The sequence below is a fragment of the Megalops cyprinoides genome, chromosome 8, assembly GCF_013368585.1.
Source record: "Megalops cyprinoides isolate fMegCyp1 chromosome 8, fMegCyp1.pri, whole genome shotgun sequence".
In the NCBI taxonomy this organism is placed as follows: Eukaryota; Metazoa; Chordata; class Actinopteri; order Elopiformes; family Megalopidae; genus Megalops; species Megalops cyprinoides.
In genome coordinates this window covers 2,013,529-2,038,528 of record NC_050590.1, presented here as the reverse complement: position 1 = coordinate 2,038,528, position 25,000 = coordinate 2,013,529, and the positions used below count along the sequence as shown (strand labels likewise).

The 25,000-nt window shown below is 45.1% G+C and overlaps 1 protein-coding gene and 1 long non-coding RNA gene across 5 annotated transcripts in view; both read right to left on the bottom strand.

Annotated features, from left to right (window-relative positions):
- Nucleotides 1-22,018, bottom strand: part of LOC118781922 (myocyte-specific enhancer factor 2A-like) — a 50,182-nt gene extending 28,164 nt beyond the window's left edge. For all 3 annotated transcript variants that reach the window (XM_036535067.1, XM_036535068.1, XM_036535069.1), the window contains exons 1-2: nt 21,858-22,018; nt 13,097-13,300 (exon numbers count right to left, since the gene is read on the bottom strand). In XM_036535067.1, coding sequence (XP_036390960.1) covers nt 13,097-13,300; nt 21,858-21,911 — 258 coding nt within the window. In that variant the 5' untranslated portion in view covers nt 21,912-22,018. The remainder of the gene's footprint in view (nt 1-13,096; nt 13,301-21,857) is intronic.
- A 10-nt stretch (nt 22,019-22,028) lies between these two features.
- Nucleotides 22,029-25,000, bottom strand: part of LOC118781921 — a 38,639-nt gene continuing 35,667 nt past the window's right edge. For both annotated transcript variants that reach the window (XR_005005123.1, XR_005005124.1), the window contains exon 3: nt 22,029-22,061. This is a non-coding gene — a long non-coding RNA (uncharacterized LOC118781921). The remainder of the gene's footprint in view (nt 22,062-25,000) is intronic.

The following is a 25,000-nucleotide window of genomic DNA, read 5'->3' as shown; positions in this document are numbered from 1 at the left end:
TGTGCTTTAATTATGTGTGAATGCTAAGAGGACTGAGTCTGGCCAGGACTGGAGGACTAAACTCTCACCTCTGGCTCTGGTTTCTGGGAGAGGTTATTAAATGACCTTTTTGGAATTCACTCCAGATAAGAGCATCTGCATATGAATGAATATATACATATACAAGTTAAACTGAAAGGTCCATCTCACATTTGTCAGCAGAGAGACTGAGGCAGAGAGACTCAGCCAATCAGAGTGAATGTCTCGTTTTTCCCAGTGACCTGTCCAGGGTGCACTCATTTTTATAATCACTGGTGTTGTACTGGAACGAACAGCAGCCAGAATTGTCATGTTGATGCTGTGTTTGTCATTTATTCAGGGTGTTGAGGAAACATCAGCCATTTCACTGAATATACAACCGTTCCTGGTCGTCAGCATACAGCACTGGCAGGACAGAAAGAGGCATTCACTCTGATACTGCTGCCTTACTCATAATACCCAGGATTTCCAAGAAAAAAAAGAATCATCGGTGCTTTTTATCCTTACCAAATCATACTCTTCAAACTGAATGGTACACATTAGCCAGTGACTGCAGGCTTTACAGGAGAATCTGCCAACACAGTCCTTTTCCAGGGAACATTTCATGCACAGACTTCTGGGAAATGATTCAGAGAAAGTTGTGTCATTAACCATCTCCTCTCCCTTGAAGCACCATCAGAACAAAGCCCCCCCCCATATTACATTCATTTAGCAGACACTCTTATCCAGACCAACTTCCACCAAAAAAGAACAGAAGCGTATCCATCCAAGTTATACAAGCAACACTCCCGGACCAGAAAGTGCATTCGCAATATTTTTCAAGAAACACCACAAGTTAACTCATCTGAAACTAGACAGTCAATAAAATTATGGGAGGTCTTTAAGTGCATAGACTACCATATATCACATTGTCGGTGAATCACATATTATCCACAACTCAAGGCAATAATACAGGAAAATAAGCAGCAAGTAACACAAGCAGTACAAGTCCTTTTGTCTCTACTCCTAGTAAAAGACAGACCTGTGTACGTCTGTGTGTGTGTGTGTGTGTGTGTGTGTGTGTGTGTGTGTGTGTGTGTGTGTGTGTATGCCTGCATGTAGTGTTAAAAAACTCCAGTGTTCTAGTTGCAGGCCTGGTTTACCCCTAAATAACACAAAAATCAAAATACCTGCCAAACAGTGAACTCTGAGATCACAAAGGAAAAACTGTAATAGTGTTTTGTTAAGCAAAAAATACACTGATTTTATATATATATATATATATATATATATATATATATATATTTTTTTTTTTTTTACGCTTCACTGAAACATTGAGTAAATATGGCCAAATTAACACTAGGTTCAAAAGTTTCAGAGGTATCTGTTTTGGCATTCCACATTACCACTGGACTATATGCAGAAAGTGCCTTCAGTTAAATATCAATGTGAAACAGTTGAGGAATTTTAATCTAATACAAAAAATAAAGTATTTGATACAAGAGTTTGGCACTACCTTCAAATCGACTTGAAAAACTTTAGGCAAAGTAAAACTGACATGGATATTCTTTTACGTCCATTATGTTAGCAATGAAAGCGCTTTGTTTTTTGAGGTTGTACCACTCCAAAGTGATTCAGAGAAGAAACATGAAATCGTATCTGAGAGCCGCGAGGGAGACAGGAAAAAAAAAATCGCATCAGTTGGGGGGGGGGGGGGGGGAGACTCAACTCCCGGTGGTATCAAATTACACTCAATCACGGTTCCCAGCATTCCAGCCGGGATCACAGTCTCTCCTTACATCACAATCAATACCATAAGAGGAAGCTTCCATTAGCCCCGGGCCTAGCTGCGGAGGGACCGGCTCTGACACCAAGAGCCAAAACGGAGCCAAAACCGGCTAACAGAAGGTGTCGCATGACGCGAGCTTTTCCGTTCTGTTTGCACGAAGGGGTCTAAACCTGTATCCATTTGAGAGGGAATACATTCACAGAACATTTGGTACGTTTAGCTTGGTACACTTAATTTCTGTTCAGTTCTGTTTTAACTCTTTATTGTCGACTGGTGAGATGCTCATTTTGCAGCCAGGATTACAAATAACACCAAATGGAAATCTTTTCAAAACAAAGATAAAATAAACTTGTGTACAAACACAAAAAATACACACACAAGTGTAAAAAAGTTTTTTTTCCTTATAGAGCACAGCTTTCTAGCCATTTTCTAACATGAACACAACAAATCACATACAACTACATGCAAAACAAATACAACAAATACCTTTATTAAAATGGATATTTACATTCAATGAGGCTCTAGGAAGTGCAATCCCCCCCCACACCCTAAAGACACTGTCAATACAGGTGACCATATGCAGCAATGCTCTGCCATACGCACTGGGGCAGACAGCCATCTAAGCCACTAATATCGCCACACAAGCACACCGTTCCAGAATCACCCCCTACCCCACCCAGGGCACGCTTGCCAAGTCCAGCGTCAAAAAAACAGCCAATAAATCATGACGAAGACCAGAAGACAACAAATGGGGAGGAAAGTTTCCAAGTTGAGCTCAGAGCTCCGTTTGGCAAACCCGTGCTCAGAGAGCACGCCTCCCCGTGCTAGTGCTGTAGAGCACTTGGGGTGCGCACGCTAAGCCAGCGCAGCGGTACGGAGTCACTCGAGAAACCTCTCACACAGAAAACCTCTTTGTCACCACGCAGTCTCACAAGGCCAGAAGTGCTTTGTTGTTTCGCCTGTTTTTTTTTGTGTGCTTTTGAAGAAGGCCTGCCTTTGAAATTAAAAATCCAAAGCTCAGCTTCATAATTTGAATGGAAAAACAACAGCTCCTACATCAATGAGGAACAACACGATGCTGAAATAAGTCTCTTTCCAGTATCCAGGTAACGGGAGGGCACAGTCAGAGGGGCATGTAGATCCACACAAGAGCACCAAGGCTTCATCAAAGCAGAGAGTCTGCAAGACCCAGCACAACAGAGTGGCTGCTGGGAATCTGAGACACTTCCCTCCAAAAGTTCAACATTTTGCAGTCTTCTCATTTCTTTGGTTAACTAACAAAACCCCCGAAAGCTATCAGAAACCGCGGAAATGTAAACACTGGAACCCCCAGCGAAAGATGAACCCCTGTCCCGTGAAGAGGAGTGCTTTGAACACCAGCGGGGGACCTGATCCAAACACCATCACTTTTCCACCCCCAGCGCACTGAACTCAAAGCAGTGCTTTTTACATCACACGCGTGTGCCTCTCAGCAGAACAGGAGAATGCTGTAACAGTTACTATTTGCCCTTCAGTGACTTGGCAGAGCTTAAAAAAAAACAAAAAAAAGGACACGAATCTCTATAGCAGATACACAGAAAGGGGGAGCTATCTTTGAGAGGCATATGCTTAACGGCTGGCGTGTTGAAATGCCATTGTGCAGCGGGCATAGCTGACAGACGGTTTATGAAAGAACAGCAAATCAACAACGGAGAAACAGTGTCCAGTGTCAGCGTGAATGGAGGGGATTCAGACTGTTTCAGAGCCACGCCGCTGCGGCTAAAGGCTCAAGCATCAGACATCCGCGATTCCTTTCACTCCACCGAAGGCAGGATCTGTTTGCAGGACTCTGTCCTTGAAGGTGGATCTTAGCGCAAAAGGCTTGTCAGGTTGAGCTGTGGCCATCCGTTCTGCTGGGCAAAGCCCTCCAAAGGTCAGGGCATGCCACGTTATGTGGAGGGTGCTCACATTACATGCCAAAAAAATGGCCTCTAAAGCATCATTAATCACAGCTGATAATCAGACCCTTTCCTCCAGTTCCACCCCAAAAAAAAAAGGTTTGCTTGTGGTTATCAGAATCAGAGTCACTATCACACTCTTTGTGCCCCTGTAGATTGCTGTGCGCCATTTGTCACTTACGCCTTTTTCCCATCATCATTTTCCCATCATCTCCGCCGAGCTTGGCAGCGCGTGACAGCCCTCGTGTAAGGTCGTGTGGAGATGGACGAAGAAGGGCTGACCCCGACGCTGACCTCTCCTGCTCCACCCCACCACGGCCTCTGGCTCTGTATTTAGGTCAGTCCAGCAGTAGAAGGTAACCTGAGTTCGCAGGTCGGCAAAGTAAGGCTACTGCTCAATGGCCTTTCAGAGTGTAGATTTGCTTTGATTATCTTAACCATACACTGATATACGACCACCAAATACAATTTATTTATCCAAGGAATCGATCAGCAGTCTTACTGGTGAATATTCAAATAATTCAACATCAGTCTCAACATCAGTCTCATCATTGTAGAAAGCACTCTTGAAACGCCACATGATTAATTATGTGCAATCATAACAATACTCCACTACATCATCAGACAAATGAGCTCACCACATCACGACCGTCATACTACACAAAGCCCCGCCCACTGCCCATGTGATGGAACACATGGACTTCATGAAGTTAACACAGAGAGAGGATGCTATGCTAACAAAGCTGGTAATAAAGACTCCCTAAATACACAGCAGTGGCTCTGGGTTATGCTGTTTAAATATTATATTTCATATCATGAGGGCACCACTTTACAGTCCTCATATCTCTACGTATTAAATCCCTGGCAAAACCAGCCCAGATGATTAATTTTGTGTCAACACAGCTGACATTTCATGAACCTTTTTAATATCTGGTCTGTGGGAACTGTTACTGTAAACTAACAAAAAAAAAACGCACACACACAGATAAAGATATGGAGAAAGGCAGACAGGGGATTTAGGAATACTGAAACAGACAGAATCACAGCTGAAATGAGACGCTGAAGGCGACATGGGAAATAAACCAGGAGCAAACTTCACTCTGAGGGAGAGATGGTGAGTTGCTGCACGATGAAAGTCTAGGCTGGTTCTTACAAAGTGCTTCAAAAGTAGGTTCATTCCAGAAAATATTAGTCCAGGAACTGTAACCACACAAAACTGAGCAGAGTGGATTGGCATCACGCATTGTTTTGTCATTTTTTAGGGGACATAATAATAACCACTTTACTTTGGAGCAGATGGACCCCCTTTTCACACACAGAGGCAAAGAGCTCTTAAGAGGCTGAGGCTCTTGTGTTAGAAGTAGCCATCGCAGGGAGCTCATGAATGGCTCAGCAAGGCCCTCATCTCAAGAGCGGGCTGAGCCCTACAGCCTGGGTACAATCCCCGCTGCACCATCACAGAAGGACCATCTACTTCAGACCACACCCCAATTCTCATACCTAATCGTGATCTTTTGTTCCTGTTTTGTGCAATTACCTATGTGGAAGAGTATTTCAGCATTTTTATGAAAGTGGGTACGTCAAGGTTTACTCACATGCCTGTAGTATGTGTTAGGATTATATTTGGTATATATTTGGCAAGTTGTACATATTGTTTTCTACATGTCATTCTAGGCGCGTGAATCCAGCTGTCAGGCATGGTGCTCCGCGTATGTGCAATTATGTAAAATGAATCATCTGGGCTGGTTTTGCCAGGGATTTGGTATGTAGATTGCAGATATGTGGACGGTTAAGTGTTGCCCTCATGACCTCAGTATTACGTATTATATATTGGCACTGACACTCATGCAACTTTTTCACATGCAACTTTTTCACATGCAACTTTATTGGATGCACTGTGTAAGTGGTTAAGTGTGTCTGGTAAATGGCAGCAACGTTATGTGGAAGAAGCCAGCTGTGGCAGGGAGGACCCCCAGCGGCAGACCCACAGGTGGACCCGAAGGTGGGTACTTCGGACGAGTTTCCTCATCTTAGGCAACTCATCAGGCACCTACAGGTTGTGTGGGTATCGTTTGGAAGTCGCTGCTTCTTTCTGATGCACTGTGGGACTGTATTGTGAAAGATAGCGGCTGGCTGCGTGCAAGCGGATCAGAAGATTGAATTTTTCCCGCTCCGGCGCTCGTGCTTGAACGTAGGTTGTTGCAGGGAGACGAGCCCTGATGTGCAACCGGAGATTCCGCAAATGACTGCACAAAATGGAAAAACCCACAAACACACAAACATACGCAGAGCACCATGCCTGACAGCTGGATTCATTTTGCTTAGCGTATGATCATTGCGAAATGCTCATCTCAGCTGAAAAAAGGCATTTTACACTCTGCCTCCCCAGAGAGGGTACTCGCATGCTGCCTTCAGCCCTCTCAAATGTCAAACAAGCCATTATTGAATCATAAAGGCTTCCTGGCCCACAGCCAGGCCAGGCCTGTGTGCTGCCTTCAGCGTTCCCCAATTAAAAATGCATTCTTTTCACCGCGCTGACGTCTGCACGTACCGAACACAAGCGACACCTCTGAGGGTTAATCTTTCAGGGGAAGTTTAATCGCGCAGAACAGGGCAGGGGGTCCTACATGGCCAGCTCCGTGCGGGATTCCAGCTCACCTCCTGAGCAGGGTGCTAGTGAGCCCCTGTCCTCCTCGCCTCTGATTTTCTAAACATCTCTCCCCCGGGGGATCTCGTCACAAACCGTATCAGTGGAAATGGAATTGCAATTTGTAACGGTCTCTTTTTTGGGGGGGGTTGCGCTTGCTGGATGTCCCTTGCCGTGTAGAAGGAAGGTACTCTAAATTTAATATAATTTAGCATTTATAACTTTGTATAAACAGACCATATATCATACATTACCATGCATGAACCGAGTACAGGAGTGCAGGAGTATGGGAGTACTGTCCAGCGCCGGAGTTGAGAGCTGACCATTAAAAAGACTGGGCAGCAAGTTCCAATGCTATTTCTCCCAACTAGCCACTCACCAGTAGCCCAGGTGCAGAAGGTAGAGTGATAATACTTTTGCAAATTAGAATCAGCACTCATTAAAGGTACAGGACTAATATTCAAATTTTAATCACTGGGTGAGTGCGACAGTGCATACACTGGCAGGATATGACAAATTAATCCTATTCAGCTCCCCTCACAAATTAAACAGGCTGAAACAAGGAACAGAACACACGCTGTACCTTGGGGTGTCTCCTGAGGAAGGGACGCTGTTAGCTGTACAGCTCAGTAATGTCAGGCCAGTCACTTAGCGCTGCCACACACTGAAAAGATGCGGCATTTGAATGACTTCTGGAGACTAGGAAGTGAAATGAGCCCTTCTCTTCGAAAGCTGTTCTACCCCTCTGCAGCCCCCCCCCCCCCCCCCCCCCCCAGCCACGCCTACCCCTCCATCAAAGCCCTCTGACGAGTATAATTGATCAATCAGGCTAATTGGCTGGTCTGCACGGCTGGTTTATGGCAGGAGAGGACCCTAATTTGCATTCATTAGGGGAGGGAGACAGAGACCGCCTGAGTCACCGCTCTTGTTTTGGACAACATTAAAGCTTCTCTGTGCTTATCTTGCATTTCTGTTCTTTCGGGAGAGTAACAGCTGAAAGACTCTGCCCACACTGTGGCACTAGCCCTGCTGCTTCCCACTGTCCTGAGAAAGAGGCATTAACATTGGAGTCTGTCTCAACTTCACTGCAGGTCCTGCTACTTATCCAGTATGTGTGTGTCTGATGCACCCAGCTGTGGAAGTTAGCAGTGTGGCATTTGAGCTTGAGCATTTGAGGTTGGATGTGCTTGAACCTGACTCGGACCTACAAACTTGGCACAACAGTAGGAGGTCATTCATGCCAGACGGGCCAAAGGGACAGGGCAGAGTGTGTGTGTGTGTGTGTGTGTGTGTGTGTGTGTGTGTGTGTGTGGGTGTGGGTGTGGGTGTGGGTGTTTGCGTTTGTGTGTGTGTGTGTGTGTGTGTGTGTGTGTGTGTGTGTGTTTGTGTTGTGAAGAGAACAGGAAAGGTCTCCTTTCTTTAAACACAGTCAATACAAGTCAATGCAACATTCCATTACGTATGACATCACAATTGCACTGGAGGGGAAGCATCTCGCCAGTGTGCCAAGATCAAATTAGTTTTGTCTTAAATGCTGTTAATTTTGATATTGAGTTTGTCTTTTTCCATCTTTCTAAAGCATGACGCTATAACTGACTTTTGTTTGTTGGTTTTTTTTATTATTTAATACATTCAAATGATTATTTTATATAACTGCCCGATCTGTTTAAAATGGGGTCCCATGAAGCTGTAAAGTTTTGATAAACATATATATATATATATATATATATATATATATATATATATATATATATATATATATATATATATATATCAGCCACTAATACTGATGCTGGGCAAAAATAATATAATATATACCAGTAAAGCATTACACCCAGACACTGGTGTAATTCTCTCATGACATGATTCATTAGTGAGCAGACAAACATTAAGAAACCACTTGAGTCTTTGTCAGGTCACATGGGAAGTCCATGCTACGCATACAGTCTGGCACCCTGACAGCTATTTTGCTTCTTAGATGAGCTTAATAACTGCTCCTAACAGCCACAACCCCAGACAATCTGCGCTCATCCAGGATCAGACATATCGAGGCCAGCTAATGGAACTCGAGCATCACCTCCTGCATGACATCACTTCCCCCCCCCTCCCCCCGGGACAGGAAGAGGGTGATGAGTAAACTTCCTTCAGAGCCCACAGCCCTCCGTCTCCCACTGACTTCCTTCCCCTTCTTCCGACCTCAGCCTTCAAACGCCGCGCACCCAAAGCTCTGCCTCACCACAGGCCCTCTCGCAAACGTGACTCTTCCGTGCGGCGGAGCAGCAGCGCAGGGGCGCGCACACGCACGCCCCGCTCAGCCCCTGTCTCCGAGCCCCTGTTACACGCCTTCTGTGGAATCTTATTTCAGAGCCGATAGCGCGCGGCTTGCAGCCTTACTGCCGACGACACGCAGGAGTGAAAAATGACGTTGTGGACAGCACTAAGGAACCAGACCCTGCAGAAGCACAAGAGAACGAAAAAGCTTTTTTCGTTCTAATCACTAAAAACCCTCACAACAGCTGCCACCAGTGGACACATCCTTCTCACAAATCTTATTCATTAAGGACTGACGCTCATATAACATGGATGGCTCTTGTGTTTGCTCATCTGCTTTGCGCACGCAATGCAATGCAGTTGTGTCGGGTGTAAGCAGTGTGGTTGCAGGTTTGATTCCGCGCTGGGGCACTTGCGCTGCACCCTTACGCACAGTGCCCAATGCAGAAATGCGTCAGTAAATAGTTAGCTGCATAAATGGGTAAAATTGTAACCTATGTACGTCAGTCTGGGTAAGAGCTAATGCCAAATGACAATAATGTGATGTTAAAAGGAACAGAGAAGATATAAGTTATACTGGTGAAGAAGACCGAATCAACAGACACCACACCTTCAGACTGTCTGCACAGAAAGAAAAGCCATGCGTACAGATTTTTACATATTCCGACTTTCTTCAGACAATTCCATGAACAGGGTCGGAGGTAGGGCGGGGCGGGGCGGGGGGAAGGGGGGGGACAAAACGCCCAAAGCCCTCCTCCCACATCGTCTGTCCGTGCCATTAGCAGACTGTGCATTTGCCTGTGGGCATGCTTGATTTGTTTACCCTGCCAGAAAAGCGAGGGCAAACTTAACCAAAAAGCCCTGTCAGCGGGCAGTGCTTTTTACATACTGATCCCACTATGTGCAACTTTGCATGTTAGCTAAATAATGTTACTGACACAAATTGTCAGTGCTTCCCTAAAATTCCCTTTAGGACTGCATTCATATGTTGATTACTCTTGCTGATTGCAACTGTTGTGTGTTTATATTTTAGCCCTCATTTTCAGTTGGATGCTTGGTCTCTATGTTACTGGCTGCTATGTGTCTGAGTTTCTGTTGTTCCTGGTGCTCTTTGATATGTATGTAATGTATCTGGGCAGCAGTGTAGCATAGTGGTAAGGATCAGGGCCTGTAACTGAAAGGTTGCTGGTTCAATTCCCTGCTGGTGCACTGCTGTTGTACCCTTCGGCAAGGTACTTAACCCTCAATAAATACCCAGCTGTATAAATGGATAAAACTGTAACCTGCGTAAGTTTTTCTGGATAAGAGCACCTCCCAAACAATAATCATGTAATGTAATATACTGTATCTCTCCCATGAAGACTCAAAAGACAAACTGGATAGGTGTCTCCCGAAATAAATTCAAAACTAAACAACAGTCAAAAACTCTCCTTTTCTTTCCCATAAATATCCCAAAAGATGCATGATGGTGAGGGCTGTTTGTACTTTAATACAGTTGGCGTTCATAGTTCATCTGTACAGATGTGATGCTTCTGGTTCGGGAGAGCTGGAAACGGAGGCGGTGCGGTTTGGTGCGGGGGTGACGCAGCCTTATGCTCGGAATTCCCCCCACACACAGAGGGTGCCCTGTGCTCCGAGCTGCACTGTGAGGAAGGGGGGGCTTCCATGACATCACTGGTTTGGCAGGGAGGGACAGATTGCATTTCCCCCATGTAGAACGCAGGCTGTAATGAGATTACTTTAATGACCCACACCGTCCTTTTCATTTGCAGGACACATTAAATTCGATTTAGAGCGGAACGACAGTTTCGACCCTATGACATTTGCTGGAGAGGCTGAACAGCAGACCTGCATCGGGCTGATGTATCTCTTTCTACTGAGTCTCTTCACGAATCCGGAGCTCAACAGCCCTTATTCCATGCAGTATAAACACTTGAGATGCTTCTCCTTCAAGCCTTGGCTATGCTAAAGGTACATTACATTATTGTCAGTTACAGATGCTATTACCCACAGCAACTTGCATAGGCAACAGTTTTAACCATTTATACAGCTCGATGTTTACTGCGGGTTGAGTACCTTGCCCAAGGTTATAGCAGCAGTGTCCCAGCAGGGAATCAAACCAGAAACCTTTTGGTTATGAGCACTGCTCCTTACCACTATGCCACACTGTCACCTACAAGCCCGTGCAGGACTGTGTCTAGCATTATTGCTACTATAATTATTACTGCTATTGGATATTGCGCCTCACAGCTGCAGTGGAATACCTACAGCATAACTGGGAAAAAGCACATTCCAAAGCTAGTGGACAGTGCACGGACAACTGGTGTCCTAGCGATGTGACTGGCCGAGTCACGGCGTGATGCCAGTGTTACAGGCACCCTAGCGGGCTCAGGCGCGCTCTTTGCACGCGTGCAGTCCTGAACGGTAAGTATACCACCCACAGCTCCAGGAGAGCGAGGCAAGAACTTTATCTGAGGGCTCTGTTATCTGTTATTCAAGGATAATCTCCTGTGCACCACGAAATGAGACATCTACAAGGAAATCTCCTTACCTCATCTCTCAAAGACCCTGAACCTGAAGGAAAGCTCCCTGCCACAATCAGATAAGATGCAGTTGGTCTTGCTGACATGTTAAGGCAGCAGTGGTGTGTGTGTGGCTAAACTCCTGCTGATTAGCAAGCTGCACCCCACCCCGTGGTGGAGCTGTTGAATGATATCTTTGAGGGTACAATAGCATTGTGTCCATGCAATTAAGGTATCAGCCCAGAGGGTTTTAGGCTGGAATACAAGATGAGATGTTTTACCCTTTTAAGATACTGCACTTTGCTTTAATTAATACCTAGCTGTATAAATGGATAAAATTCCATAAATGGATAAAATAAATACTTCTGAGTTATTATGCATGATTATTGTTACTCATCATCAACCAGGGCAATATACTAAGCTAATATTTTTATTTATTAATATTGATATTTTATTTATATTTACACCTACTGAAGTTAGGTTAACTCTTTGTTCAAAGGTACATTAGCAGCACTTGGGAACATAACCTTTAGCTTTCTGAGTAAAAAACATCTCACCAAACACCAAACAACATGGTTTGGTACTACAAACCAAACCAAAACCACCTCCACCCCCAGGACAAACCCCAAGACTTGATAAAAAGCAAAGCCATCCTGGCACATATCCAAGCGGCAAGTTATTTTGGTAATTTGCTTTTAACACAGATTCAAAAGAGAGAGACAGAGAGAGAGAGAGAAACAGAGAGACAGATGGAGAGACAGAGAGAGAGAAGGAAAGAGAGAGAGAGAGAGAGAGAGGGGAAGAAAGAAGCTTGTGACGGAGGCCAGGGGGTGTCTAATTGGCTGTTGGTCTTTCTGAAGCTGCAGTGAGGAGATGATGCAGCGTGGAGAGTCACAGTATCATCACCATGACTCAAAGACACAGGAGCTCAGCTGACAGCTAAAGCCCTCCCATGCACTTAAAGTGGATTTCACTCCGCTGCAGTAAAAATACTTCCATTGAGAACATGTAGAGAGTGCCACTCTTTCGAGCTTCCTGTCATGCAAATACTGTACAATAATACCACCATACATTTAGGGATCCTGCCAACTACAACTGCCATGCAGGAAGAAGGGACCAAAGTGTCAAACCAGGAAAAACAGGGCCAGTCTTCACCGACGGTGAATTCTTGTCTTAAAAACAAACCAAAGTCCTGCCTGAAAACTAATGCCAAAATGAAGATTAGAGAAATCAAACCAAGTAGTTTAAACCCAAGTCATTCTTTCCTAACTCCCGTGTCATCTTCATGACAAAAGCTTGTTTTGACTTAATGAAAATAATAGTAACAATGATTATAAGCTACACAAGAGGCCGGATTACATTAAGAAGAGGCAGTGCATGCAAACGTTCTGATTAAAACACAGATCGAGAATACACTTCTGCCATAGCAAGGGCCCTGACGGCAATCAGTAACACCGATCTGGGCTTCGGAGTAAGACTCTGGAAACATGCTTCAGAAAGCTCTGAATGAAGGACATGTCCATGTTTTCTCCTCTGCTGCTCGCTGCATTGCTCAGTTGCATTCAGGAAGTGGGTGACCCTTTTGTACTGGCAGGCATATACTTCAACTGATCTCTACCATGGAAAAATACTCTGTTACATTATAAGCAAGTTCTTCTGTGCAACACAAAATTGCCTTTGTGAAAAAAAAAAAAAAAACAAATCTGTAAAGACTGGTGAGCCATAATCTTTCTCTTAATTTGTATGGTTGCATTGGATTATTTGCTTTATTTGTTACTGCTCTGGCAACACAATGCTTGTCTGTTCTGCCAATAATGCATTTAAATTATTTGAATTTGAATTTGAATTTGAATTTGAATCTGAATTTGAAAAACGTATAATGTGTTCCCTGTGTAACAGCGGCAGACATGGTGCGACCCAGCAGGCCTCTCACCTCCACGATGTCGGAGTTGGTTCTGCTCTCGTGGGGCTCGTTGTACTCAGTGTACTTGAGCAGCACCTTGTCCATGTCGGTGCTGGCGTACTGGAACAGCTTGTTCGAGCTGTTGAAGATGATCAGGGCGATCTCGCAGTCACACAGAACACTCAGCTCGTACGCCTTCTTCATCAGGCCGAACTTCCTCTTCGTGAATGTCACCTGGTGGAGGCGAGACAGACACAGGTATCCTCAGTAAAAAACAAGTCACTGTATGGCATTGCCACGGTGTGAGGGACAGCCTACACCTGTCCAACAAAACTGTAAAATTGTTCAAATGTTAAAGGATCTTGTGTCTTAATTTTCCAGCCCCTGTCAATTTTTTTTAAATAAATTATTGTTTTTTTAAGTTTTGCTTCTTGTGAGATTTTTTTGCAAGAAGTGTCAGCCAGCTTCACACATCACATCTTCACACAATATCACTGCATCACCATCACAATACAATATTCATTCATCTGGACACTTGGGAATGATAACACACTTTGAACCACAAAATGACAGCAAAAACACAGTTGACACACACAGCGTTACACACGCAGAGTATTGCGCACACACACACACACTGAATAGTTTCAGTAAGCAGTCAAAGGGATGAGTGTAATCCGATTAGCTGAAGTTTGAAACCAGCTGAAAAGTGATTAAGGCTCTGCTTTTCTGACACCGTCTCTCGCTGCTTCGGGGCTCAGCGCACTCAGGGAGTTTTGTCGATTCTCCCGTGCCATTGTGGACATTCTGCTGTTACCATGGTGGCAGGTAAAGCTGAAGTGAAGCCACGGCACTGTGGCATGGCAGCTGCGGATCTGCTCTCAATAGCCAGGTTTAAGGCACTTTAACCTGTCACACCTTGGTAAGCACCCTGCTGTATGAAGCTGACTTTACAGGTGAGAAACGTGCAGAAATCCCTCTTCAAAGAGCCAGCACCTTGTTCAACTCCACAGGAAGCATTTAGCCAGTGTAATCCAAGCCAGACGAGGATTTACAAAACACCAACTACAGTGTGTGAATGGAAGATTGTCATGATAAAAGGAAACATTCTTCACCCCAGCGCACACAGACACACACACACACACACACACACACACACACGCACCAGCTGCCCCTGATTTGTTGTTTACATGCCTTCCTCATGTTAGCAGCAATAAATAAGGTAACAAAGTCCAATTCACCCCAACTAACCAAGGGGTCCCTCCTCACCTCTTCTCTACAAAAGCAGCAATATAATACACAAATAAACCAAGACTTATCCCAACAAAATGCCAGTAGGTATTTAGAAGTAATGTTAATACTACTTGTAAATACCTATTGCTTTGGCTGATATGATATTTTCGCTACTTGGTAATTTACTCTTACAAGAGAATGAATATATGAAGAGACCAGTAGACAAGAGCATTTGTAGCAATCTTCCAGCAATATGAAATTTCTCTGTCCTTTAGCTGCCTTATGCCATTCAATAGTATATGCAAGTTTGATCTAAATAAGTAAAAAGTGCACAATATAACCGTAGGTAACATTAATAACAACTTAATAAATATAAACCATGTAGATTAGCTAGCCAGTTAGCTGCTAACTGCAAGCACTGTAACAAACAAGTGTGTTTTTTGAGGGACTGAGCTAAGAAAGGCTTTATATGGACAAAACACTAGCACTGCAGCTGGTCTCAACACCACATAACCCACATGTCCTGTGTCTGACCACCCAGGAATTTGAGATGGGACATAGCTGTTGCCTGCCTGCCTGCCTTCTACACGCAATGATCTCCCCATGGTTTGAAAGCCAGGCCTCAGGGCAGTAGAAACATCTAACCCAAAAGAATAGAGACGGCTTTTCCTTCTTCCTCCGGTATTTTTGTTCACAAAACACTCTGTGCGCGTACAAGAAAAGCTTTAGCGTGCTCACACTGCAGCCTTTGTGAACCGCACGGCGAGGGCCGGAGAGATTCCAGTACGAGTCTTGCCTCAGGCCGACGCTGATCCACCAAACCCGCAGCCGACAAATTCACCATCCGAGCAGCAGGCAACGGTTAGAGAACATCCCCGCCAGCAGCCGCCTTCGTTTAAACAATACAAGACCGTGAAATTGTTCCTGCGAGATTCTCTGTTCCTGCTGGCTGCCTTGCCGGGGGCCCTCAAAGGCATCGCACGGCTTTCCTGACACTTCTCGCTCCTGGTGATGGTGATGCCACGGTGCTGTTTGTGGATCAAAAACACATGGCGTGCCTGTGTGTCTCAGACACAGATCCCACATCTTTTGCGATACCGTCAGGAAGAAAACTTCTGTAGGTGCCACCATGGCCCAAGGGCCTCAGTGCTGGCTCCTCTGCACCGCAGAGGGACAGGCCATCACTCCTCCTGTCAGACCGGTTCTGCTCTCAGAGGAAGGCAGATGGGCCTGACCCGGTCCGATCCTGGTACCACAGCAGCTCAGGACCCGGGCCTCTGCGGTCAGCTGACCCTGGCCCCTCCTCCCTTGCATTCTGAACAAATGACATCATTCAAAGCTACAAATGCGGCCGTTGTGCGAGCCAGCCTCAACGCTCTCCTCAAAGCTGGCCTCCAGCAAGACTCCAAAGCGAATCCCTTCAGTTGTATAACCGATTTAAAGCCATTTAAAAATGTACTTTCTCTCAAACATTCATCTTTTGTTCACTTCCAAACAAACTGCCTATCCAAGAGTCAGACAGAAAGGAACATTAGCTTAAATACAACATTTATTATTCAGCTGTGTTTGATGTAAACCACGTTATTTAATGAGCTTCTAATGAATACTGTCAGATTGAATTGAAAAATAGTATCTATTTGTTCTCATGCATCGCAGGACACAATTATGGTCCTTTGCTAAATATGATTTTCAGTTCTTCCCTTTAATCTGAATCATTAGCTATAAACACGTCTTCTCACCAGAGGACTTGAGAGCCCAGTCTCCCTCCCAGGAGACCAATACTCAGCAGATACCAACTCCCTCCCCTCAAAGAATCTCCACGGCTGCAACTTTCACAACTAATTATTAACATTTTTCACAAAATCACACGTTCTTACGATTCCCCTTTTCTCTCCTCCTCACCTGCTCTCGGGCACTTCACACCTGTTGCGTCTTCACCTGTCCTCAGCACTTCAGCCCCAGCCTAGTCTTATTTCTCTCAAAGTGATGAAACAGTGAAGCTTTGTAAACCCCATAATGCAACGTGCTGTCACAAGCTTTCAGGTGATTTTAACCCATCAAGTTGCTTTTCTGTGTATGGCAAAGTGTTTCAGCTGGTTCAAATCAGCTAACAGCAGAATGATGGAGGGAGAGACAAAGAGTGAGAGAGAGATAGCGAGAGAGATGGAATGAGAACCAAGGCCAAGATACAGAAGAAAAGATTGTTTTATTACTTAAAATAACTATAAATAATTATTATTGCAAATGTTAAAATTGTTAAAAAAAACATGAAATACAGAGGAGCTGAAAGTGACAGATAGAAAGGAATAAAAAGTGAGAAAATGGTGTGTGTGTGTGTTTGTGTGTGTCTAATTTTCTAAAGCTAATCTGATGCAAAGTGAGAAACAGCCTGGCAATGGAAAATAAATCATCAAGCTTTTAAAAACTGGACCCATTACCCCAGTGAGCAGCTCGGTGATGCAACGAGGAGACACAAGAACCCGCATGTGGCCTGACAGCCGAGAGGGTTTTATGCCCCAAACAGGGGACAGTATAACACAACACAATGAGTCCTTACTGGGGAGGCTCACGCTCCCTGCAGTCCACAAAAGGGTTCCGTGTATTCACGAAAACGTTGGCAGTTAAAATCTGTTACTTTTCTTAATCCTAGCCCCATCCCCTTAAACCTCAAAGAAATCATTATTAGTTTTACCACTTTCATTGTTATTTTGATGTGATCTGAAAATAATATTGGCGTTATGTAAAAGTGCGTAATGGCCTTTATGACGCGAGTGACCCATGTTAATGAGCTCAAGCTCCATCCTGCAGACGGACATGCCCAGCACAGCCAGCAGCCAATGGGAGGCCTAACATCCTGTGCATGATTTATAATAATATATTATAAATAATAATTCCACTGGCGATACACCAATTTACTGTCTCTCCAGTGCATCTTATCTCTCAAGAATTTATATGAAAAGTCAAAAAAAAAAAGCTGTATTCACTAACAACTCACACCTGTGCGATCTGTCTCGGAAAGACGTTTCGGAAACAGCGCGACTGGAGTGTGCCCACAGCGATAATTAACCCCGGATTTCCACCAGCGAACTGCTTGACAACACGCTCCTGCTGCCGACACGCGGCCGTACCTAAGGTTTTTATTTTCTCTCCCCAAACAAGACAAGCACGCGTCGTCATTAATGACCGTAATTAGGGGCCCGTGCGGTCTCTAATGGAGGGTGTCTCAGCTACACGCTGCCGCTGTCATGCTCGTCCTCACGCAGGTTTGCAATTAACCTGTCTAGCTGTCTGCACAGCGTAGCTCGCCCCTTACCCCGCTCAGCTCTCCGAAACCACGGGCCCTCGCTCCCACCGGGGACCATCCTACAGCTTACATCTCATATCTTTAACGTCACAGTTTGCCACCACACACCAGCATCCTCCTCTTTCAGGATAATGAACATTTTCCAACATCTTCCAACAGGATTATTAAGTTATTGTTTATATAAAAAAATGTTAGAAATATGTGCCACAATAACAGAAAGATATATGTAAAAAAGACAATTTCAGCACACAAGCACAAAATCTTCCTGAATTCTACCAACCAAATCAAAAAGGATGTTCAAAAACAACCCCTCCCCCCACTCCAATTCTCCAAACATGAGATTGACAGTTTATATCCGATCACCCACCCTTGAACCTGCACTTGAAACTAATTAATTTGTTTTGACAGACGCTGTATTTACGTACATCTGACTCTCTGCAAACGCACTCCCAAAAGGTCAACAGTCTCTTCAAAGCTCTCCATCTAGTGACGCAAGAGGGTCCATGGTCTTCCCTCTGACACAGCGTTTAATTAGCCCACTTAAAACCATCTCATTTAACTCCACGAGCTCCGACCGCCCGCGGTACGGCCTCACAGATCCGAATGGAGTAACTGTCGTTACGACCACGCGCGTATGGTAATTATCATACCCCCTGTGGCAGGAGATGGCCGCTGAGAGCTCAGACACGGAGGATCACAGCCCAGCACACGAGAGGAGAGACCCTCTCCTCTCCACCTCTGGATGCATGGGAGAAAGCCAGACACCAGGCCAAACATGCACTGAACACCTACAGTATATCTCAGGCTGACAGCTAGCACTTTGGAAGAAAACTGGAAAATAACTCAGCCCCTGAATAACATATATACATATATATGTAAGAAATTTATTTGAACTTATTGGGAGGATTGGTGCTTGTGAGACAAGTCGAGTTCAGACTGGTTCCAATCGCTTGTGACTTATTGAAGAGAGTAAATGATGATCACGATGTGCAAGTACACCAGGTACCGCACGGCAGGGTAAATACCAAGGAATATTACGCAGTGAGTGTATTTACACCTCACACAACCTGCCATGGTGATCCGGACAGGAGCAGGAACAAAGACGCTTATAAACCTAATCACCCCACTATTACATGAGCAGTGGTCACTGTTAGGCTAATGCGCAGCCCACATGGTGCCCTACAGAGAGACACCCTGGCAGCCTTCCTGAGACACCAGGTTCCATTGTCTGTGACCCAGTTTAACTTACAGGAAGGTTTATGGAGTCCGAGTAAATATATGGCCTATATTCCTCGCATTATATGCGGAGAAGTAAAAACAGATCCGTAAAATAAACTGCAAGAATTCCGTTTAAAATATGTGTCGCATAGCCAGGCTTTCATCTTCCCTTCAAAGGAGCGCAGGCTCTGTGAACGCGCGGTCTGAGCCCCGTGCCGCCAGCGTCTCGCAGGTGCCGTCCTGCGGTTAATTACCCAGCATCCCTCAGTATGGTGCTGATGTCACCAAGTGAAGACTTCCACAAAGGCAGTCTGCCGTGCCCCTCTCGCTCGGCGCAGACCCAGACGCGCGGGTGTTATGCCGATAATTGGCCCACGGCTGAACAGGACTGCGCTTCTCACTTAGGGGAGGATTTCCTGTCAGGGACAGGATGGGAGAGCCGGGAGGAGGGGCCATTAGCAGTAATGCCATCGCCAACACCAGGGAACTTCAACTGGCCTCACACGCTAACAACGAGGAGGCTGTCTCCCAACGTCTCCTCACATCCCCCCGACTAATTTTCACTTGTGACGATACATTTATGACATTTTCTCACATTGTGAAACCACACCAGAACCACAAGGCAAACACAGATTCGGGGAGGTCCACAAGGACGGAACAGATTTTTTTTTTTCAAGTCGTGTGTCTCTGTAGCCCAGAACCCACACTCGAAACTTATTACCGGGAAAGTGAGGCTTTACAAATGCCAAAATATGTTACGGACGACTTTTTTCAACACATCACGTTTTGATATTGGGAGCAAACTATTTTTATTAGGAAATCTAATAAACTATTTTATTATTTAGGAGTCAGTGATTGACAGCATATGGTAGTTTGTGGTTCTTAAAGCCACACTGCCATCACTAGTGGTAACCAGATTCTAGTCCCTCATTCTAAACACCTGCACTAACATAGCTTCTGCAGACTAACCTAATGCTATGCTTACTATGCCTCTCGACTACATATTTCTATGTGCAATATGCAAAAGGATGGCTTTAAGGGAATTACGATGGAAGTCCATTTTCTTAAGCATCAGACAGCAGCTGTCCAGACAGGGAGGGAGAGTTCGGCTTTTTGAGGGGGTTGTATTTTTGGAGCAGACGGGGGGTGAATCCTAGCCTCTGTGGTCGGGCCGGGCGATGGCGGTCGGGGACAGAAAGGACACTGTGTGTCCCGCGGACCCGCCCTGCTAATGACAGGGTGCCGTGCGCTGGAGTAATTACCAGAGACCAGCTGGGACCGCATGGCACTCAGCTTCTGCCAGCCCAGGACAGACCTGCAGTGTGGCACCAACCGGAGGGAACAGCCAGGCTGCTCTCCACACACATGCTTTTACTTCTACATTCACACCTTTATCCAAAGCAACTTACAAGTGAGACAGAGTACAATATGTAATCACAGGCACACATGTATACACACATGCACACACACACTCGTACATACAAGTATGCACACACACATACATACACATACACGTATGCACACACACTCGTACATACACGTATGCACACACACATACACACACATACACGTATTGCCACACACACTCGTACATACATGTATGCACACACACATACATACACGTATGCACACACACGTACATACACACGTATGCACACACATACATACACGTATGCACACACACACATACACGTATGCACACACACTCGTACATACACGTATGCACACACACTCGTACATACACGTATGCACACACACTCGTACATACACGTATGCACACACACATACACACACATACACGTATTGCCACACACACTCGTACATACATGTATGCACACACATACATACACGTATGCACACACACGTACATGCATGCAAATACAGACGTCCACATACAAATGTGCTCACACACACACACACACATATACATACACACATACATACACACAATGCCTGCATACACATGCACACACACAAAAATACATACATACGTGCATGATAAAAATACACACATACACATGTATGCACAAATCAAGGTTTCCACTAGGATTTTTTCTTGCCGGTCTGGTGTCCAGAAAGAATTCATTTTACCGGACAAATTTACCGGTCACATTTTAATAACAGTCTGTGTTGCTAACACAAATATAATGAACACCTAGGTTGATGAAAGAATGACAAAAACCTTAAATCAGTTTGACTATTTAATGAACAGTAACGATTGAGCAAAACGAACAGTAACGATTGAGCAAAACCTCAACATTAGCCGCTAAAATGTAGGAAGTTGCAAAAGTTAAACCCCCATAACTGTGGAGCGCCGTCATCACTCGCTGTCAGAACACAAATGTCCTGTTTAGGGATAGCCTTCATCATAGGTATGTTTTGTATGAGCATTGTTACCGGACATTTTGACCGGCAAGTTTTTAATGTATTGGTTTTTTTTATAAATTTTACCAGGGAAGAACCGGTAATTACAGACAAACACATTCTGTCCTACACACACACACACACACACACACACACACACACTGACAAGGAAGGTAGTCACTCAATGAGTAGCAGTTTTTGTGGTCCTGTTTTTGGAAGTATCACCTATCTGAGATCTGTAGGACTATATTCCTTGCCAAAATGCAATGTATGAGTTTAAACACCCTTTAAAGTAACAGAAATCTCCCTGCTTGATGCCAGTGTCAGACAAACAACACAGCCCAATAAAACACTACTATAGCATCACTTAAAAGCTGCTCATTCACTGCTGAAACAGGATAGCATTAAAAAAAACTTTTTTCTCTCAGTATTTCATTTGGATATACTTGAGAATTAATCACCAAATTGGATAAATTCAATCTTTCTTGATCATCAGTTAAGTTTGAGACATCAAAGTGAAAATGCCTTTCTTCCATTGCAACTGTGCTGTCCGTGTTCAGACCCATCTTCCCTCCTGCAGTGATGCTGGCTGAGGCCTTTGCTGAACGCTCAGTCCCATTGGCTGGAAGGACTGTGCGTGGGCGGGGTCGTGGGCAAGGCATAGGGGACACTGACCTGTCTGTTCCTCTCGTCCATGATCCGGGTGATCTGGATCTTCTTTCGCCCCATCTTCACTCCGGTTCCTGCTCACCCCACGAATGTCAGAAAAACGCTCAGGCTTGTGCTCTTCCTTCTCCTCTAGCACATTGTACACTCTCTCTCTCTCGCTCTCTCTTTCTCTGTCTCTCTCTTGGCTGTCCCACTTCACCACAACAGAATCTGCAAGAGAAGGGAGAGGGAGTGTTAGCTGTTTGGGTTTTGGCTCACAGTGACTCACAACCCCCTCCTCCTCAAACCCTTACCCCCCACCCCCCCCCCCCCCCCCCAGCAAGTGTGTTCAGTTCTGAGGAAAAGGATGAAAGATGCTCTATTTGCATCATCATCCACACATTCAATCCAACATTTATTTCATTACATTATACAGAAGGATCTGCATAGCTTACCTTTATATCCACTAATACAGCTGGATATTTACTGAGGTAATTCCTAAGGGTACAACAGCAGTGCCCCAGCATGGAATTGAACCAGCAACCTTTCGGTTACAAGCCCTGCTCCTTATATTATACTGCTGCCCACTCACCCACTTATTTGACCCATACAATCCCACACAAAGGGGGCACCAGTTTCATTTACTTAGCTTGCAACATCTTGAACATCCAGTACAACTTTCCATGTCTAGATGAAATTTAACCACGGAACTGTGGCTGAAGAATTCAACAGAGACTTGTTTCAATCAGGGGTCCAGCCCACAGCCCCATGGGGGGGCGCTTTACCTGCCCACCACAGCAACTTCAACCCGAATTCTTTGAGATATCAGGGGAAAATACACACGTGACAAACACTCTCTGAGGCTTTAGTTATGTTCATCCAAAGCCTGGCCTGTCTCCATCTCCTCTTATATTGAAAAAAAGGTCATTTTTTAAAAAACAAACTCAATTAGTTCCACAAACAGATGAACACAGAGATTCATCCCCGGAGAACAGGCAGGATACTAACAGACTGTTCAAAGCCACACAGGTGTGAAAATAAAACTGAATTAATAAAAAAAAAATACACAGGTGCTCTACCACAATAGAATAAAAAAAACACTAAAAAGAAGAAAAATAATTTCACAGGTGTTGCAGTGAAACAAAAGAACTACAGAGGTGCTCTAAAGAAACAAAAAATTACACAGGTGTTCTACTGAAACAAATGACTTACAAAGGTGTGATGAAGTGTCCTATGGCGAATATAACAGCGTGGCAGATAGAGGCCAGTACACTGCGTTACAGCGCGTGTTTGGGATGTAGGCTGTGCCACCCCTGCAGCTTCTCTCAGGGTTGATCCCCAGTGACAGGGCTGGCATATTAGTCACGCAGTGCCCATGGTGATCCAGTCTCTCTCCCTCTCTCTCTACTTGCTGTCAATCTCAGTCTGCCCCCACCCCCCACATTTTGTCTTTCTCACCCTTACTTAATTCAATTTCAATTTTCACCTCAAACTGCTTTTATTGGCGTGACAGTTTGGTTCTCATATTGTCAAAGCATGTACAAAAACAAAAACGAAGAATTATACTCTTGCATACAACATTATATATTGCTCTCTTTCTACTTTCTACTTACCCTACTTCTCTACTACGTTTTGTGTCTCATTCCTCTCTCACTACGTTCTGCCTTTCTCCCTCTCTCTCTCTCTCTCTCTCTCTCTCTCTCTCTCCCTCTCTCTCTCTCACTCTCTCTCTCTCACTCTCTCCCTCTCTCTCTCTCTCTCTCTCTCTCTCACACTCTCTCACACTCTCTCTCTCCCTCTCTCTCGCTCTCTCACACTCTCTCTCTCTCTCTCTCTCTCTCTCTCTCTCACTCTCTCACTCTCTCACTCTCTCCCTCTCTCTCTCTCTCTCCCTCTCTCCCTCTCTCTCTCTCTTCCTCTCTCTCTCACACTCTCTCACACTCTCTCTCGCTCTCTCACACTCTCTCTCGCTCTCACTCTCTCCCTCTCTCTCTCTCTCTCTCCCTCTCTCTCTCTTCCTCTCAAACTCTCTCACACTCTCTCACACGCTCTCACACTCTCTCTCTCTCTCTCACTCTCTCACTCTCCCTGTCTCTCTCACTCTCTCACTCTCTCACTCTCCCTGTCTCTCTCTCTCTCTCTCTCTGTCTCTCTCTCTCTCTCTCTCTGTCTCTCTCTGTCTCTCTCTGTCTCCCTCTATCCTCTCATTCAGTTTGAATCCACTGCTCTCTAATGGCAGGATAAACTAAAGTAACATGACCAGATGCATAATAAAGGGCTACGACAGCTACAGCACAGTATTTAAGTTTGCACTGAACATGCCTTATTGGCATTGAATACCACACAGACCATACTGCTACGGAATCAGTAGCTGCTTACAGTAATGAAAGAAGGCTTTTCATTTAGGCTACTCCTAAAATTAAAAAAACACATATTTAAATGGATTTTAAGCAGTATAGTAAGAAAGATTCGTCATCCCATCCTACATATTACATGTTCTTTTGGTCGGTGCATCAGTGGTATTCTCTCTCTCCTGCCTCCACACCAGAAACAGTGTTTACTCTCAGGTGAACACAGGTCCAGCCCTGTCATTGTCATACAGGTAAGGACACCCACAGGTAAGAAACAAGAGGAGACCTCAGCTCAGACCCCCCCTCCCCCACCACTGGGAGTACACATGGTACTCCCCACTCCTCCACACCCTGGTCTCAGGGGAAGCCTCCATCATGGGCAGGTGGGTACGTACAGACACATAGAAACTGTGTGCTGCGTGCTGAGGGCAATGCTCTGTGTGCAACTGTGTTTATGAGCCCATCAGTCCTCACCCCACCCTGAGACCACACAGCTGCCCAACACACACACACAGACACACACAGACACACACACACACACACACACACACACAGACACACACACACACACACACAGACACACACACAGACACACACACCTGACACCCCCGCCCCCTCCACATCCCTGCTAAACTAACCAGGGTTCTATGAACAGTAATGTGTTCACACATCTACACCACATCTGGATACTGCAGCCCACCCTACTGTAGTATGCGGAATCTGTGGTAATAGACTCACATAAAACACTCTCATTGCTGGGAAGACCTGTGGCCAGCCTCAGCCAAGGGTTCCTTTGAGAGAGATCAGTGTCTGTGTGAC